Genomic DNA, 19,325 nt, shown 5'->3' with positions numbered 1-19,325 from the left:
TAAGAAAAATCTGAAAAAATGACTTATTTTTTATTTTAACTGAATTTTTAAAATGTATACACTGTCTAGTTGATATGTGACTTTGTGGATATTTTGTGTTTTCTTTTTGGATGTAGTACATGTTACCACCTTGCCAGTTGTCAAATTGTAACTGATTACGATAATAATAATAATATGGCTTTAAGTACCCCCTCCTCTCTTAGTGCTGAAGTATCCTATTGTTGGAATAGGCAAGGTTTTCTTATGGTTTGGCTATGAGCGAGGAGCTGGTTTTACCGCAAGCAACCGTAGCGCTGGGTTTTGAATATTTCGGAATCTTTTACCCCTAGCTATCCTAACAGAGATGAACTGAAACTGAGATGAACTGAAAAAAACATAGGGTACGTTTACAGAAGTTTAAGTTGCGGGAGTTAAAATTTTAAAATAATCATTTGATTTTCAAGCCACGGATATAAGGACATGTGCCTCTCCATTTACATATCGGTTTCCTCCCACTCCCCATTGTCGGATCGGCTTGAAATTTTGCAAACTTGCTTGCTTCCGATAACAATTATAATATTCAATAATCAGACATTTGAAATTTCGTTCCATTTTTCTCTAATTAATTAACTAAATTTACAAATGGAAAAACAGTTTTAAATTTTCTCGATAGATGACGGAATTTCCAATGTTTTTCAGAAATATCTTCAACGGATCTGGTTTAATCAATTATATGATTCACCACCAAACATTATAAAATAAAATAAATATTTCCAATAAACGCGCTTTCTCCATTAACAGAATAAAATTCACTAAAAAGTAAAAAAAATAAGCGTTTTCATCACTCGAAGAATAAAGCGTTGATGGTGATTAGATTTAGATATATTGGATTGCGCGCGATCCTAAATCACCTGTTAGGCTCTTCTTCATTCATTTACAATCAACCTAAACAGCACCCACGCTTTATTTTCTGAATGAAGAAAAAAGCTTATTGATATGCTTAAAGGTATCCGTAAGAGCAGAAGCATTTATCTTTCGTTTTTAATACCTTAGCGTTGTATACAGTCAGCAATGAAATTTCACATTCGAATCAGGGTGAACGGCATCACAACGTCATTCGGAGTTATAATTTATATTCTTACTCTTAAGGGGGCATCCTCAGCGTCTTCATTTGGTATTCTACCAAGAGCTGTGTTCTGCTCAATCCACATTAGCTATATCCACGCGCTTCCATTCCTCTCCTGCCTCTTGGTCTCCTTGCAACATCTCCTATCAAACTCATCCTTTAATTTCAGCCTTTTCAACCTCTTTTCTTCTCTCCTTCCACCAATACTTCAAGAACTCTTGTTATCGTCCCTTTTGCTAATTGCATATACCCTATAAAGTATTCTTCTATTAAGAATAACTCTCTTCAGAACCTCTTAATTTTTTTCGCCCATTGTATTTTCTGCGGCCTCTTCCATAAGCTCTTTTTCCATCTTTCTCCTACGAGGATGCCTTCATTAATCAGTTTAGAATGATGCAAGAGCAGTATGTGAGTTTTGTGCTGGTGTTACATGGCTATGTCATTGGGTGATCTAAGTCTCGCTTTAAGAGCTTGGAGAGAAAGACTAATTCATTCAGCATTGCAAGCCTATTCGGTTAATCATAAACCAGTACTTAAGGGAAGCGCAACACTTCGACTGATCCAGAAGGCTCATAATGGTGGTTTAGAACGTAACTCTCCCCTTCATTCAGAATGTGATCAACAATGGAAACAGTAGTGTAGGACATGTAAACAACAAGGCGCGCGCGAGCACTCACCGTGCGACAGCGTATTTATGTCGCGAAGAGTGGGATGCAGCTTAGCAACGAGGCCGATCAATATCTTCAGAGAATATGACCAACCGAAGCGGGAACTGGGTCACGACCTGCCTCAGCGGAAGCCTTAGAGGGTGTGTGCCTGTGTGTTTGGCTCTGACACCCGGGCCTCTCCAAAACTTCCTCGTCTCGGATGCTCTCGAGTCCTTTCCCTTGCTGGAGGCATGAAAGTTATTGGAGTTAATAATAACAGAAGCTACATCTAGGGTTGTTTGCTTCGCTGGGTGAACGTTTGGGCAGGAGAGAGAGTTTTTGAAAACCGAAAAGGTAAGCATCGCCGTGGGTGAAGGAGGTAGGTTTTGTTGAACACGCAGTAATAAGAGTTTGGTTTATTTCGTCCTCATGAATATCTATTATGCGTGATGTAGGACCTAATTTTTCCTCTTGGTTCATATGAATAGAGTTCTGTCATGATAGCAGGTTTTTAGGGGCCCACATATATCTGCAATCACTGCCAAGGAACTGAGTGGGCTTATTGCTTGATTTTGCTGGTGCAGCAAACCATCGAAACATCGGTTCAGACAATTTGCCTCGCTGTTATCCAAGTTATTACGCGTGCTTCATTCGTTTTGGTGTTTGCTTCCTCTTTTCCGGTCAAGTTCGTATATTTTAAGTGTGCGTGGGCCGCGAAATAAATCACCGTCGGTCTTTTTGTGGGTTCAGAAACATTTGCTTGAAAAATCCTTTAATTCCCTGAATACTCTTTTTTATGATTATTTTCGTTTGACTATAATGCAAGGTGGCTGAATATGTTATGGATAGTTTGAAAATAGTTATAGTACACACTTAAAATACACTCACTGTCAGGAAAAAAGACACTCGTACGCTGGTATCGAGAAACCCTGATGTCACCTTCGTATTCTATTTATAAAATATATGAAATATTTTTGTAGTAGTACTTTCATATATCATAAATCAATGAAAATTTTAATTTATGGCTTATTCTTTACCACTCACTGTTGGAGGAAACAATCCTGGGACAAATTGGATGATTTACAACCGGGGGATATAATTTATTCGAGCCATTTGATCTGAACATTTTTTTCCTGATAATGAAGTCCCCATCATCCCAAGTATCTTAGATCATATTTCATCAACTGCTTTTTCAGTATTTACACGACAGTGTGTCGACCATCTATTTTTTACTTAAATGCGTTTGCTTTGCAACCGTGAATGGGAGTGATCCCTCTTTTTTCTTTAGCTTTTGGATGGGTGAGTAAGTTTTTATGAAGTGTTTACGCCTAGATTTCCATTTCAATCAAACTTTTTCACAATCCAGATAAAAACTGAAATCCTAGATAGATACTGAACTCAATACATACATTGGTATGACGGTCAACCGCCGTGTGCTCTGGATCAGCTGAATTCCAATGGGGAGGGAGCTCGGCCCATGTATTTCAAAAGCGAAATTTACTGTAGAATTAGCGAACATGGGCATACATCTTTTTGAAGTGCTCAGACTGTCACACTAGAGGTGGACTCCGTGGAAAGAAGACGATAAATGGCATCATGCGCTCGAGATGTAGGTGTGGAGGAGAATGGATAGGGTGAAATGGACCGAGATGATGAGAAACGAGGACATGGTAGACTTGGTTTGAGAGGGGACGGAATTTCCTGAGGAGATGCGGAGGAGACGGAAGGTTTGGATGGAGTGATTACTGAGTTGGGAACAGTGTCGGAGGGAATGTTGAGAACAGTGTTCGAGGGATGAGTTATAAGCAACTGGGGAAGGTAGGAAAAGAGAATAAAACTGTCATAAAGGATCCAAGTGAATGGTCATCTATATTGAAATACAATCCGCACTGATAGATCAAAAAATGTCTCAAATACAGGATGTTTCAGGGGGAATCTTTAATACTTCAGGAGGTGGTAGGGGAGACAATTTTAAACATTTTTGTCCGTAAACATAGGGTTGCAACTCCTTAGTTACTGATATAATGAAAACTGTTTTTCTTGGGTATCCATCCTTTTCAACATTTTATTTAATACTCTAGATTTTTAAGGATCTTAAGTAATTAAGGTTGGACGAAAATGTGCGATTATAATTGTGTAAAACAATTAATCTTTCAGTTAAATTTAACAAGAGCGTTGGGCTAGTATCAGCAATAAAACAGCGCAATCTCACCCATTTTTATATTGACTGAACCAAGAATAACCATTGTCATGGTAACTGCAAAGTGCATCAAAAAAAATGTTTACGTTGGCATGGCTCAGTAACAAAGGAGTTGCGACGCCATGTTTAGGGATAAAAACATGCTCGAAATTGTCTCCCCTATCCCTTCCTGGAGTATTGCAGATGCATTCTGAAACACCTTGTATTAATGCAATTTATTTGCATTTTTACGGTGTGGCCAAACTCGAAGGTCCCTCCCACGATGTGCAATTTTTTGCTTTACTTGGTGGTGGGCTACCGTTATTCTTTTGCATTAAATTATTGGATGTAGTTCTTCACAATGGTTAACACAGATTACGGACGCTCGACTGATTACCAAATCTCAACTTCCGATGCCACCCCCTCCCTCTTCGTGGACTCACCGTTAATGACCATCTGTAGGTACTTCATCTTGAGGATGGCATCGTAATTTACTCTGCGATCTACCTCCTCGCTTAGGACGGAGTCGATCTCCTCTCGCAGCTTGTCCTGGACATCAGGATTGGCCGCCAGCTCGAAGAGTGCGAATGAAGCCACCGTGGATGTCGTTTCGTATCCGGCCAAGTAAAAGCTGAACGCCTGCGCCACGTAGTCGTCGTCGTCGAAGTCTTCGTAGGAAATATCTGGAAACAGAAATAATTTTCAAATTTGAAACATTCCATCATTTTGGACGACGACTATAGTGGTCATTGATGCCACTTAGCGGCAGCGCGACTCAGCATTTTTCGGTGACAACCAGATGCTTAGAGAAGGTATAGGAAAGCTAGAGTGAGAGAGAATTTTTTTCTAAGATTTTTTAGTAAAGATTCAACTCGCCTTAAACTCCCTACCGGTGACTGGTGCAATGCAATTTGTTGCTAGAAATAACATTGAGAGATTTTTATGGATAATTCTCATCGTATGATGTTCTATTAACTGTCTAGAAACAGTAAAACTGGTTTCGCTAGTTGTAGCCCGCGTCGCCCAAATTACGGCGCGGGATCCTTTCACTTCCATCCCTATTCTTACCTTGGAGGCGTCGTCAGGTTGTCTCTGTTCTACTGACGTTTGTCTGTGTGTCCAGAATAGTCTCAGACCGCTGATATGCTTGTTACATCATGCCTTTCTGCACTGTAAATTGTGATAGCAATGAAAACGACATCACAAATGTCACAGGTGTTGCAGGGATTTATTTTCATGCAAAAAGGTCTGAAGCTCGCGAAAGGCGATATCAAGTGTTCGATTCATATGCTCTCCTTTTCGAAGAGAAAGCATTGAAGGGTTGGGGATGTACGTTACCATGTAGCGGTTTTCAAAAGCCGGTGGAAACCCCTTCTTTCCCCTTCGTGTACGATTCACAAAGTGTAGCGTATTGTTTTATCGTTTTTTCTCGAAATATTTCCTGACCCTAGATCCAGTAGTAATGCGATTGTTTTTCCTCGTGTCTACAATAAACCGAATTGGTAGATTGTCAGACAGATCCCCTTTTCAACATTATTTATGGTAGTTTATGGTGTGTTTGTGGTAAAAATGAAAGCGGTGCGTCACAGGTGGTCTTTGGGGATTTTTTTCTCGTGCAGTGGAAAACTTTTAAAGCACCGAACCAAAAATGAGCTCGAGTGTGCGACTGATGAGCTTCCCTTTTTGAAAAAAGGAGCGACAATGGTTTGTCGATATAGTTATGTGGACGTGTAGTGGTATTCCGAAAGTCTTTGAAACGCTTTTTTTCTCACTTCGGACACGATCCTGGAAGAGGAGCGTTTTCATCGTAATTTCTCGAAAAGATTGCTGACCAGAGATTCGGAATATACGTTCTTGTTTTTTTCACCATAAACCTCCTCGACATTCGGTGAAACAAGTCCCTATTTTACAGAATTTATGGTAGTTAATGGAATCTTTCTGACGACATGCAGATGTTTAAAGGACACATAGGAAAGCCAGGGAAAGATGTTAGATATTAGATCAGAAGATCCCCTGAGGATGAGGACTAAGCCGTTCTTCGAAACGTCGGGAGACATGCAGCCTGGTGGAGAACCCAAAAATTCTCTATGCACCAGAGAAATTATTTACTTCCGAAGAATACTTAGTTGAGACCCACCGTAGCTTTACATCCCTACCGGTGCAGGTGGCTGCAATAATGGGTATATTTTCCCACAACTTTTCCACTCTTAGCAATGGAAACGTTACAGGTGGCAGGAATTCCATTCTCATGATGCGAGAAAAAAAATTCTCGCGGAAGATGAGCCGGATGAGTTCAATGGATGTTCGCTACCCTTATTGAAGAGGGAGCGGTGAAGGGGTTGGTGATGTTCGTTATCGCGTGGTTAGTGGTCTCTGAAAGTCGCGTGGGTCGTCGGCACTCGCTCACCTGCTATTGATTTCGTGTCGCTGTGACTCTGTCCGTGCACGGCGGTATCGTCGGCCCCCCGACTGCACCCGCCGCCTCCGCGCCTCCGACCACGGATCCCAACGAGGAAATCGATATAGTCGCCCCTGGGCCGCTCCCCGGCCGCACTCGACGCCTCTCTCTCGCCCATGATGCCCCACAGGAGGTGCCGGAAGAAGGACGTCACGTCAGCGGCCACCAGCACGGACTTCAGCACCTGTTGCGGAGGGAAGAGACCTGTTCAACAAAATGCCTCGCCTTCCGCACGGCGTGACTCCCACGCGGCGTCTCTCTTTCCTCGCATTAACCAAAGGGTACACTTACTATTTACTCCTTCGCCTGTATACAGTGGTGGATCCAGGATAGGGACGAGGGGGGCCTGGATGGATTGGGTAAACTGCCAGCAGCAGTGGCGGTCCAGGAAGTTACGAAATTTGAGAATTTCGAGGCTTGTAACAACACTAAAAGGTTGTCTTCTTGCTATTTTTTAAATTGATGTTTTTAAAACACACTTTTAGGTGCATTGATAGTAATTTTACCTCATGAAAAGTTCCTGTAATGCAGTACGTTACTATTTCTTACTAAGAAAGGTCTAAAGCAGAAATGTTTCTTCAGTTTTAGCTCGTTTACTCTAGCCTACTTGTGTTTTCAGGGCTCTTTTCCTCTCGTGTGTATATTCAACGACTAAAAAAATTACCATTTCATCTAGTGTAAATTGGGTACCAAAAGGAGGGGGGCATAGCCCCTCTAACCCCGCTAACCCCTCTCTGAGACGTAAATCAAAAGTATTATATCAAGTTCTCTGCTGAATTATTTAGTAAGATTTTAACAATTTTTTAGTAAATAAAAAATCACAAATTTTAAACGGGGTAGTGAACGTAAACGTATACGGCAGGCCCCCTCTGGCATACTTGTTTCTTTGCAATTGGACCCAAAAAACTAATTAATTGAATGCCAACAGAAGCAAAAACAAATTACTATTGATAAATTGTGATAGCCTTCTTGGGATGGTTATGGCGGCTGACAGTAACCTCGAGTTTTTATCATAAACCGAACTATCTGACGAAATTATATAAATATAGTTAAAAATTAATCTGTAATTTTGAAGAATTTTTTAATGTTTCATGAAAGTATATTTAATAATTTCTTTACAATATCGTTCGTTGTTAATCCATCCCAGCGAGCAGAAACTCCGCTGAAATAACTTTCTTCGTGTATTCGTACTTTATTCAATAGGAAGTTCCCCGATTTTGCCGTAAATTAGACTTTTTGAACCCAAAAAACATAGGCATTTGCTTGGAATATACCGAAATAATTCTTTCTTTAATTTGCTAGAATGGACTTGCTTGAAGGTTAATCCATATGATCAGCGTGTGAGAGATATCTGAGGACCATTTATGTCTCGGAATCTGCACAAAAAGCAAAGCGTTTTTCCATTCAACAATTAATTATGGGGGAATTTTTAGTCCAGAATATCTTATAGTAATGACTTTCTTACCTTCACAAGGGTCGGGAACAGGAAAACGATTGCGATGTTCATCTGCTGACGCAAAGTTGGTTCAAAAGGTCGCAGGCCCATCTGGTAGAAGTCGTTGTCCGGGTTCCTGATTGAGTCCACGTCCAGTCCAAAAGCACATGTCGCGATCGCGTCCGTTGTGAATTTGCCCAGGAGCGATTTTGAATCCATGGTCGTGCCTGTAGAGAGATGAATAAAGTATTATTTACTTCATGGAATTCACTTTTGTGCCCATGACAACTATGCATGGTCCATTCTCAGTCAACCGTGGAAAATTGGCAAAGCGAGAAGACAATAAGGTAGCTAGAATCGCAGTGTGATCTGAGGATGTATTGCGCAACACAAACCTTTTCTTCGTCGAAACCACCGACAAATAATAAAATGAATTCGAAATTTATTCATTTCGACCGTATGAAGCGCAGTTGTCCGCTCATTAAGGTTATAAAATTCCGACATTATGCGATTTGATTATAATTTAATATATAATTAAAAAATAATTTGATAATTATTTTTTTCGCTAAATTTTATCATCATTCAATGTATTGACCATAGCTTTGTGACAAATTGAAAATCAACGCCTCCCGTGATTCTTATGAACTTTGGAAACCATGTAGTTTCGTCTGCACCCTAAATGGCGAGATTAGGGTCCAATCATGAGTCCTTTGGCTTACCACTATTTTCCGCCTTTTCGAAAATGATGTCTGACAGCAATTGGGCTTTGGTCAAAACATGAGGGTGGAAAACTTTCATCTTTCCGGAGGAGAAAGCTGGACCGACTGCTGCTCTCATGTTTCTCCATCGTTGACCTTTGAGCATGAACAAGTTCCTGGCCAGTAAGGGATCCCTCTCCTCGTCGGGTTGAGAGATGTGGTCCACAAAGTGAGTGCTACTGAACTTCACGGTCACATCTTTTATCAGTTCAGGGTCCGCTATGAGCAGTACAGGTTGCAGCGCCAGGAATGCTCCAAAATATGGCTCACCTGAGTGAAAAAAGATTAAATATCATTGGGCAAGAAAAGTGTCACAGATCTGGATATGAGTATCATGAAGCAACGGAAAATTATAGGTGGTATTACTCAGAGTAATGGTGGAAAGGGGGTTGGTGTTATTTCACAAAAGATCACCTTGTGGTAGGAAGCACTGTATGGTGAGTTATGAGTATTATTATCATTTGCATAAAATTTATGTTAATTTTGATTAAGTACTGTTAAAAGTTTGTTTAATTAATGATAAAAATTAATTCCCATTCAACACCTGCGCAACATTCACTCTTACTCCTAATCTCTATCACTTTTTCACTTTTGTGTCTTGCTCAAACATTTCTCCTTGCGGTTGATACGACTTCACTGAATAAGAGGACGTCAGATCTCCACCCTGTTGAAAGAGAGGTAGGCATACTCGGTATTGCATTACCACATGTCCATATTTGGGCAAGTGCTTTATATTTGTCATACTTGCAGTTTGTGCGCTGTTGAAAATGACATGTACTTGCCTTTTCCCTCCAGAACCTGAAGGCAATCAGTACCTAAGTATTCTATCACTGAAAACTAACTGTTGAGCAAAAATAGAAATGTATGGTAGTCAATTCATTTCCCAGCAGTAGCGGATACAGAAGTAACTCAAGGGGGATGCAAAAGATACCTTGAGTTACCTTTACTTTTATCGTAATAAAAAAAATAACAATCAAGGGGGATCGGGTTGGTGTGGTGGCTAGAGTGTTGGCTTCCCACCCGGCGGGCTCGGGTTCAAATCCCGGCAGTGGCAGAGAATTTTTAGAGACTGCCGGATCCCTGCTTGAATGTTGTGTGGAGGACATTTCAAGCGCAACACTCCGTCCGTCGGAAGGGACTTTAAGCCGTGGTCCCCTTGGCGCCTTACGTTAGGAGCAGGGTAATGCCGACGCCGGGTTTCTCTCCACCCTTCCTTACACACTCTTCCCTCATGGCGCAAATGACCTCAGCTGTCGGTCGCCTCCTCCAAATACCATACCAAAAAGTAATCAATTCACATGCAAATTTAGAGAAGGTTTCAATTAAAGTGATCATATAAAAATACAAGACAGTGCCATCTTATGATATAAAAAAGTTACAATGGTGGTTCTGCAATGTTTGGCGTTACCGAGGGCATTACGGACGGCCCCACAATGGAGTGGCGCGCCGCCTGCGCACCCCATCTGTATCCGCCACTGTGTCCAAGCATCTGCTGTGTTTCTGTAGCTAAACGAGCGTGTATAATCAGGAGTTATAAGGATTACACTTCATTTTTTAGCGGCCGTTCAATATTTAAGTTCAACGGATTCAGGCGTGATATTGTGGAAGTTAGACATATTGAAATAAAAGGTAGTTACACGTTTCCACAATTATTGGATGATTATTGGATTTCCATAATGGTAGAAAAGTGCAACTACCTATGATTTCAATGTGTTGAATTTCTACTATATCACACCTGAATCGGTTTAAATTATTCGGAATGCTAGCATAGCATATCAGGCTACCTGAATTTGTCAGTAGAATTCCGTAATTTAAAAGTGCGTTGCAATGAAACATATGTGTAGTGAACACTGATGAGAATATTTAAATTGATATATTTCACCTTTAAACATTTTGTATAGCTCGTGAAATCGAGTAGTGAAACTTTTATGTCCCATGAAAACGTCGCCACAGTTTCCGAAGGGAAATGTTGGTTTGTGGTGAGGTACGCCCTGTCTCCGCCAGTGGCCAAAGCGCCATTTGGCAAAGGCCACTATGATGATGCAGAAGGCTGAGAGGACGGTAGCTCCGTAGGTCAGGATGCTCCAAGCCAAGCGCATGTCTTGATTAAGGAATTGCCTAAAAAAGTAAATTTTTCAAATGAATTGTGAATTCATATCAGGGTTTCCTATTATAAGGAGTAGCTAAGGTAATCGTGCGGATACTTGCAAAAATACAACACAGAGGCATTTTGTTCTATTGTTAATTTTTCAACCCACGCTGTAAAGGCCATTCTGTGCTGTTTGCGGGGAAGTGAAAAAATAAATAAATAATTTTTAAGAAGTTGTCAACTACGTATATCCTAATACCCAGCTCAATCGGTAGAATACTTTAATAATAACTGTTAAGAAAAAATGGACGAGTCATACCTCATCGCCGCGTTCCTTATACAATTTTGAAAACCGATTAAAATGCGCCCGAAGTGGCATCAAAAGTCAAGAGAATAGGATCTGTAGATGGAATGACAGGCAGAAACTTTATTGTGAATTGATGAGGGAAGTAGATGATGGAAGGGGAGGCTACCAGAATGCTTCTTACAAACTCCATGACAACCTACCTTAATCGGTTGAATACATTAAAAATAATAGTCTAACGAGAGCACGCATTTTAATTTTTCTGATGTGTAATAGAATTGTCTCGGATGGAAGAGTTAAGAATAATTAAGTATTTTATGTCTCTGCTGAGGAGACATGCGTTTAGAGGCACATAGTTTAAAGTACCTGTTGTCACATGCCGAGACTACTAAATTTATGAGCTCTGAATCGATAATTTCCAGCTATTGTAATGTCTAGCGTAAAAACGATTTATGTTGTTCTGAGTATTTGAGCACATTTACTGATTCAAAATAAACTCGTCTATTGATCAGGCAAAATTTAGTACTCTCCCAACTTGAATTTGAAATAGAGCTTGTGTAATTTCTTTCGAAAAGAAATTAGATACAACCTCCAAATATTGGTTTTACTAAGGCTTTTAATTATAAAATGTGCATAATAGCTCTGCTTGGCTCTTTTTGATTTCTTAAATATTAATACTATCTATATTCTAAAAATTGGATATTTTGCTACTCGAATGCCGGTGAGACATCACTTTACATTCTGAGGAATTTCTTCACAGATGCACCAAATAGGATAAAATTATACTATTGAACCTTCCCCTCAAGTGATAATCCCCAATATTGCTGGCCCTGTTTACTGAAACATTTTTCCCTCGGTTTTACGTCCTAGGTTTCGTGATCTATTGAGATTTCATAACATTATTCTAACCCTATTGTTTGTTGATCGAATTAAGGAAAGTTCGACCACAAGGAAGTGAGTTTCAGATCACAAATGAGTCGCAGATTTTCTAACTGCATCGAAAATTTATGATCTATCAAGGATTTCACTTTTTTCTTTAATATTATGGGGAATTCATGGTCATCATTTCGTTCGATTCGACAATATACTTCGTCAAGTTAGTTTTATATGATAAATATCAACGAATTTTTTAAGCAAAGGTAAAATTAAACTTAATTAAATAAATGAGAGACTTCTGAGCACGTTTTAATATATGTAATTAAAATATTACCATTTATTTGTGGTAGGTATGAAGGAAAATCGTCGAGGGAAAATTATGGAATTTCGGAGGTAATTATGTGGTGAAGCTAGCTCAAAATATACCTAAAAACAAGGAAGTCATGCGAAGATATAAGAACGAAACGCAAAAACTGAAAATCCAAGTCATTCCTTTCGAAGAACGTTCCAGCGCAACTTAAGAGTTTGAAATAATATTTTCCTGTTTTTATTTCACGAAGGAAAATGCTCCTCTCACCACTCAGTCATATGTGCAGGTTCAGGCTTCAAAGCTAAGTCTCAGAAGCAAATCCTTAACGTACAAAAATGCTTATTGTTGTGGAAATTCTGGATGAGTGGGTCCGAAAACAACAGGGGCATTCAGCTGAATTGGTTCGATAGCCGCCTCAAAAATGTTTTTTTTTGCATGGAAGTATCATTGCACAGTTGTTTTCAACATATTATTCCATTCTTTGACGCATTGCTTTTTTCAAAGGCTACGGCTTTTTAAACATAATTCATACCCTCAAAGTTGAAAAAGAAAATCCTATAAATTGCCCGCATTGAATTTTTTCGGAATTCAGAGTGTTAAAACTAATGGTACACCTTTTGTAGCGACATTGGTAACAAAAATCGGCAATATTATAAAACGGTTTTCTATTGTTTATCCTCATAAACTTTTACGGCTTGGTTAAGGTATTTGTGGCCGATACGATACAAAATGGCGGACCCTGTTTTTCGTCGAATTATTATGTTTATGTAGGATTGCAAAAAAGGATCACCGAGTTACCTTGTGATATTTACACCACATATCGACGGGTCGATTATGATAGCGATCTAATGATAAAGAAATCCTTTCTTCTGAAATTTACTTTATCCAATTTCTCAACTGATAATAACTTAGTAACTAAGAACCTAAGAATTTATGCTCCCTAGGTTCAAAGTGGCGATATAAAAGCGAAAAACAAAATTACAATATAAATTACAATTACTATTTTAATAATAGCCCTCAATGATTACATTAAAAAATATGCTGAATGAAACAAAAACTGTCCCTCACGACAATTGATTTGCATATTAACCAAACATAAGATATCATGAAGTATAAAACATTTGAGAATAACAAATCTATAATGATAGACAGGGCCAGAACTAGGCATTTGTCAGGGGGGCAAAGATCAGTTTACCGCCCCTCCTCCCATGATCCCCTCTCGTTCCCTCCCTCACCACTAAAATACAATACATCCGCAAGATTTTTTTAGATGCGGTGGTAAAAATTACGCACCGTATTTTTGCTATGAAGAATTTTTCTTCTGTACCCCGCCCTAGTTCTGAGCCAGAAGATAGGAAATAAAATTATGGCTTTAACACATTCAGTGCGGATGACATATATATATGTCATGAGGGCTTTTCCACTCAGGCGGATGACATAAATGTATGTCTTCGGGAGTACGTTTTTCCGCTGGTCACTAGGGTGCTCCGAGCGCGCCTAGCGTTACTTTTTCACCCTCCCGCAGTTCGGGATTGACCTTACACCATTGCGGAAGTGTCCGTTTCTAGTTCTACGTGTTCCTTCATTTTTAGTGTTTTTTTGTTTACTTTACTGCTGTTTTTGGAACAATTTGGCAGGTTGAGATTTTTCTTTTCATTTCCTTCAACTCTTTTTCATCATTCTTATCGTAAATATCATAATCATGTCTTACATATGGATTATTATTTTAAATTTGTTTTTTTACCTTTATTTTTAATTTATTCATATTTTATGTGCTATCACAAAAATTATGATTAGACTAACTTTTTTATTGAAGATATTTATCCCCGTTTCATACTCACTACATTATAAAAAAATGATCTTAGTGCGGCGCTTCAGTTAATGATGTTATATTTGAATTTCTTTTGCTAGGAACATTTTTTTATTAATGCAAATTACGTTTATCCTGGGTGATTTTTTTTGGATCTTTTTCCTACTTTTACTGCATATTTTCTCATTCGTTTCCCTAGGTCAATTACCAATCCTCTATTCATTTCTATTTTATTTCAGTTTCTGAGTTATTCATACGTGTTGGGTTAGTTGCAGATTTTCTTCCTTTTCATAAAAAAATAACATATTAATGGCGTATGCAACACTGCATTACATTATCTACAGTATTGGTCTGTATTTTTTTACTTGTTTATTTGTTTCCTTAGCTTTGTAAACGAAATTGCGGAAAAAAATAGACTCAGAGGTATTTTAAGCATTACGGCATTTAACCATTATTTATTCCCTTGAAATAGTATTTTTATCTTATTTTTTAATTTATTCATATCTTATGTACAACCACAAAAATTATTATCAGACTTAGTTTTTGTTAATAACGTGTATTCCCGTCTCAAAACTTACTATTTTGTTCAAAAATGTTTCCATGCGGTCCAAAAGGTCGTATTTTATACTTTATTAATAATTTTAAAATAATTATTGCAAATTACGTTTTTTACATAATTTGTTTTTTTTCCTAATTTTACGGCATATTTTCTCAGTCATTGCTCCGCATCAATTACTTGTCCTCTGATCATTATGGTGTTTTCATTTTGTAGGTCATTAATACATTCTAGTGTTAGGTACAGATACTGTCTTAATTTTCATAAAAACTAAGGTATTAATCACATATGCAACACTCCATTACACAAATTGTACTATTTTGCTTGATAATTTTTAAGGCTCAAGGTTGGAGTCCCTCCCTACCAGCGGCACTCCCAGAGATTATTTCAACTTGCAAATGATATTTTCTTTGAAATAATCCTCTCATAGACGGAGAAAAATGCTGTAAGCATTTTCCTCCAAAATCCTTCACCAAGGGCCTTCACTAAGGGCATAATGGATTGGAAGCTGTTAGACAGGGAGAACTGGAAACTTCGCTGGGCCTTCTTCTCCACATGGGCGCAATTAGGGTTAACACGATTTTTAACGATTGGAGGTCAGAATTAGTGTGAGTACCGATATTCGGGAGAAAATGTGCCGTGATAGGTTTTTAGGAATGATGCAGGCTCTTCATTTCTCCGCTAACCGTGAAGGCATCCGAAGGACAGTGACTGCAATTTGCCCAGAATGTGAAGGTCAACCAGGGCTATAAGGCCTTGCTTTCAAATATATCATTAACATTTGTGAGAATTTTTATTGAAATGTTTCAATTTTGCAATAACTCTGGGGTAACATAGATTTAAAAAAATGTTTATCCCATAAATTTATATTTTTCTTGCCGTTCATTGTGTGTTCTACTTCAGTGACTTGAAAAAATTAAATCTACGGCCGTTGAAACAAAAAAAATACACGTAAAGACTAATTCCAAGATATTTCCGCCATTAACCTAAGGAATCAATGGTAGAAGAAGTATTATAAACGGAAATATGAAAAGTTCACTCCTTCATACAAGGAAAATTGCATGTGTGTAATGCGGGTTGCGTGAATTGTCAATTACTGGTGACGGGTGGCATACATGTATGTCATTAGGGTTTTTTACTAATTGCTTGAAATAGAAACGAAAAAAATTGCAAATTCTGTTGTATTACTTCCAAGACCACCGTTATGAAGCAAAATCACCCATCCGTCACTGGAGGTTTCGGTGAAAATATCATCCGCATTGAATGTGTTAAATAGATGATCGACAGTAAAATTTTAAATAGGTTGTCATCGAATGGAGCCTGTTTTGTAGAGAACATGTTGCAATAATAGTGATTCCAGGGTCATTTCATGGTGTCGGTCTCAGCATTCGTACAAATATTTTCACTGTTAAATTATCCGATATTTCTACGAGCTAACTTAGAACTTTACTCATCTTCTAAACAAATTAGGCTCGTAGCCACTCGAGAGCATCACCTGAGAACCGCACAAAATTACCAAATCCTACAGAAAAGATTAAATTAGAAAGAGATATTGCCGAAAAGGTAAATAAAGGGATTCATTCATTCACTTAACAATAATGGAAAAAATAAGTACCAGATCGAGCTCAGGCTGTCAAAGGGCGCCTATTCACTCGCCTAAATTTTCTGTTACCGGTCATCGGCTGGTATCCTAACTTCTCCTGCCACACACCTATTGGCTTGCGGGACACAATCAAGATGTAGATGTATAGGAATAGTTTTTTTTTCAAAAATTTAATAATTACAAGTATACCTAAACAACTTTAACAATTACAAATATTACCTAAATTATGATCGTTACAGATTACATTGTAACTTTGATTCTGTTTCTTCTGATTGCTTCCATCGCAAAAACTCTCCCATTACTACACTAAGCTCATTCCGTTTTCCCGGTTCGTCCCACGCCTATTCAACTTCCTTATATGCTGTGGTACTATGGTTAATTAATTCTAGTCATGCGTCCAAAGCATGGTTTGCGCAAGAGCGAGGACGTAATGTGTTCACTCCTGCGCAGTCAAGACACCAATCCTTTACCCAATCTATGAATTTTCAAATCCTAAAATTCTCTCCATGGGTTTCGGGTTAGGTGCGTCGAAGTTATTTTCAAGATGATGTTTCGTGGCCTTCTCTTATGGGTAATCCACACGGCCTTCCAATCCAATCCAATCTTCATATCGAGTCTGAGTGTCAACAGAAGGAACCTGATCTGATAATGAGGCCAGCATTGGCCAAGAAATGTCAACTTGAAAATAACTTCGATGCAGTTGAACCGAAAACCGAGGAGAGAACTGCACGATCCAGCGCTGCAAAAGCCTCAAGTTTTTCATTATCTTATCAGAGAATGTGACGTATTCACTTTCTTCCGATAGCGCAAAATGACCACACCAATCGGAACACTCACTGCTGCTACTACTAAATCCTTCAAGCCAATTTTTTCATCCTGACGAGCTGTATTTTTATTTATCAGATCGGTCAAGTTCACTGGTTTACTCACGGTTAGTTCGTTCTTATTTGCCTCTCTGAAAATGCTGACCTCAAACGACGCAAGCCTCAGCAGTTTGACACCAAAAGAGAATTGCTGATTTTAGTTGTGTCTATGAGGCCAGGGGCAGGCCAGTTGGACGTGGACTTTATAACCAATTGCACTACAAATTTTACTAATTTTAATGGTTGCACCTACCTACGAAAGTAAAGTGAGTTCGAGGTTGCGGCTGGGATAAGCGAGATCGGTGATATCGGAGATGAGTAAATGCAGGGATGGCCGTACAGATGGCTCTTACGGTGATAAATGCTTCTCGGTTGTCCTATAGCTCTGCTTCCTTATTGCGTTACTGCCTCACAAACAGAATGGAACGTGCATAGTAAGTGAAAGAGATAACTTGGGTAAATGCATGCTGGAGGGGAAAAGATGCGGCAAGGCAGAGGGTGGCCGTGTGGATGCCAATAGGAAGGGGGTTACGACGGCCCCCGTCTGCAGCAGACCGGTTCTTCGGAAGAGGAGAATGTGTTTCTGCCAGTTGGTCCTCTTGAGTCAAGGTTATTTGTGAGAAACGAGATTTTTCGGGATCGAATAGTGGTTGGCCACATACTTTTATCAATGGTGATTATGCTTCTTACTTGAGCCTCATCGTAGTTGGAGCAAACTAGTCCACGCTTCTATCCTTTGCAAGCCGGTTTCGGTGGCGGCGGCGGTATGCGGTTCTCGGCTGCCAATTAAGATGTCGTAGGTTCGAGTCCCGCCTGGGTAGATTTCTCCTATTTAGGGCATGGTTGTTCGTGTTTATGTACGCGTCATTGTTATTTTTTTTTTAATTCCCCGATATAAAGTGGCCAATATGAGCTGCACACGGTGGTTTGGGAATGAAATAAAAATAAAATATGCTACTAGTAAAATTTGTTTCTGATGTAATCGTATTTAACGCACGGGATTTAATTTTGATGTGCATTTGAAGTCTGCAGGAGAGGGGGAGGGCATGTGCCCATTCCCAGTGTGGCATCGCTATCGTCTTTGTACACAGTTCTACAGCATGATGATTCAAGCCTGTTTCACGCATATCTACGCCTCGGACCGATACCATAAAATAGGAAGAAGATAGGAATAATTGATAATAATGTTGATAATAATTGATAATAATTGATTGATAAATTGATAATAAGATAGGAATTGTTTGGGACTGAGGGAGTTTTCTGATGGGATTTACATGCTTTTGATATAATGCGGGAAGGGGCAAGGTCCGCAAAGGACTTCACCGACCTTGCGCTGGCGGTATGCACAGTAGCGACTTACGCTGAAATCCTGTACAAAACCCCAAAATTGTTCCTGCGTCCACCAAACCAATCACAGGATCAGGAAAAAGCATGGTGTAAAATATTGATAATTACACTTACCAAAGAAAATCTAAAATACGGAAGATATGACTGGTGTCGCTACACTGTAGGGTAGGTATATTGATGAGAATGGTTCTATAGAACCGCCCATAGGCGACGAAAGAAGTGGGGGAAGTTAGAATAATCAGTTTAAACTTCAAAAATGCATACTGATCCACGAAAAGGACAAAGGACCTGTAGCGGATACAGAAAATACTCAAGGGAGGGGGCGCAAAATATATCTTGAGTTACTTTTAGTTTTGTATTAATGACAATTAACTAAGTCACATGCAAAGTTTAAGAAAGTTTTATTTAAACTGATAGTATGCATACACAAGGCAATCCCATCTTATGGTATAAAAAGTTACAATTGTGGTTCTGCAATGTTAGGCCCCCCATATCCGTCACTGCCAAGGACCAATCTATGACCAAGGATAGCGCATAGTGCGTATGGGAATAAGTGAGCGAGGAAGCTGGGGAAGACACATGAAACCGGGGGATTTGAAGTATCCTTCTCTGCAGAAGTGAGCCATGGACAATGACTGCAGAGGAGAAATCAGAAGTGGAGGCTTTCAAAATGTGGTGCTTCAAAAGAATGATGAGGTTAAAGTTAATCGAACGACTGAGAAATGAGGAAGTCCTAATGATAGAAGGGGGAAGATAAGCTTCGTGAAAACTTCGAGAGGAAGACGGAACAACAATATCAGCCACATCTTGCGGCAGTGGCGTAACTATGGGGGGATAAGGGGATAGAACCCCCCCAAGGCCTCACAGAAATTTAAAAATACTATCTAGTTTTTCATGACTGCATCTGCTTAAAGTTAAGTCTTAAGTGCCAAAATGATGTAAAATGTATTTCCAGTCATATCATTTTTCAAAAATTTTCCCGAAC

At 39.2% G+C, this 19,325-nt stretch overlaps 1 protein-coding gene across 1 annotated transcript in view; it reads right to left on the bottom strand.

Annotated features, from left to right (window-relative positions):
- LOC124153185 overlaps positions 1 to 17,460 on the bottom strand; it is a 48,458-nt gene extending 30,998 nt beyond the window's left edge. Inside the window, exons 1-6 of the mRNA XM_046526286.1 lie at positions 17,247 to 17,460; positions 10,465 to 10,700; positions 8,544 to 8,852; positions 7,855 to 8,051; positions 6,339 to 6,573; positions 4,375 to 4,614 (exon numbers count right to left, since the gene is read on the bottom strand). Of these exons, the coding sequence (XP_046382242.1) occupies positions 4,375 to 4,614; positions 6,339 to 6,573; positions 7,855 to 8,051; positions 8,544 to 8,852; positions 10,465 to 10,681 (1,198 nt within the window). The 5' untranslated portion in view covers positions 10,682 to 10,700; positions 17,247 to 17,460. The remainder of the gene's footprint in view (positions 1 to 4,374; positions 4,615 to 6,338; positions 6,574 to 7,854; positions 8,052 to 8,543; positions 8,853 to 10,464; positions 10,701 to 17,246) is intronic.
- Positions 17,461 to 19,325: the final 1,865 nt, after the last annotated feature.

The sequence above is a fragment of the Ischnura elegans genome, chromosome 2 (genome assembly GCF_921293095.1).
Source record: "Ischnura elegans chromosome 2, ioIscEleg1.1, whole genome shotgun sequence".
Taxonomy (NCBI): Eukaryota; Metazoa; Arthropoda; class Insecta; order Odonata; family Coenagrionidae; genus Ischnura; species Ischnura elegans.
Note: the sequence above shows the minus strand (reverse complement) of the source record. Positions and strands in the feature narration are given on the sequence as shown.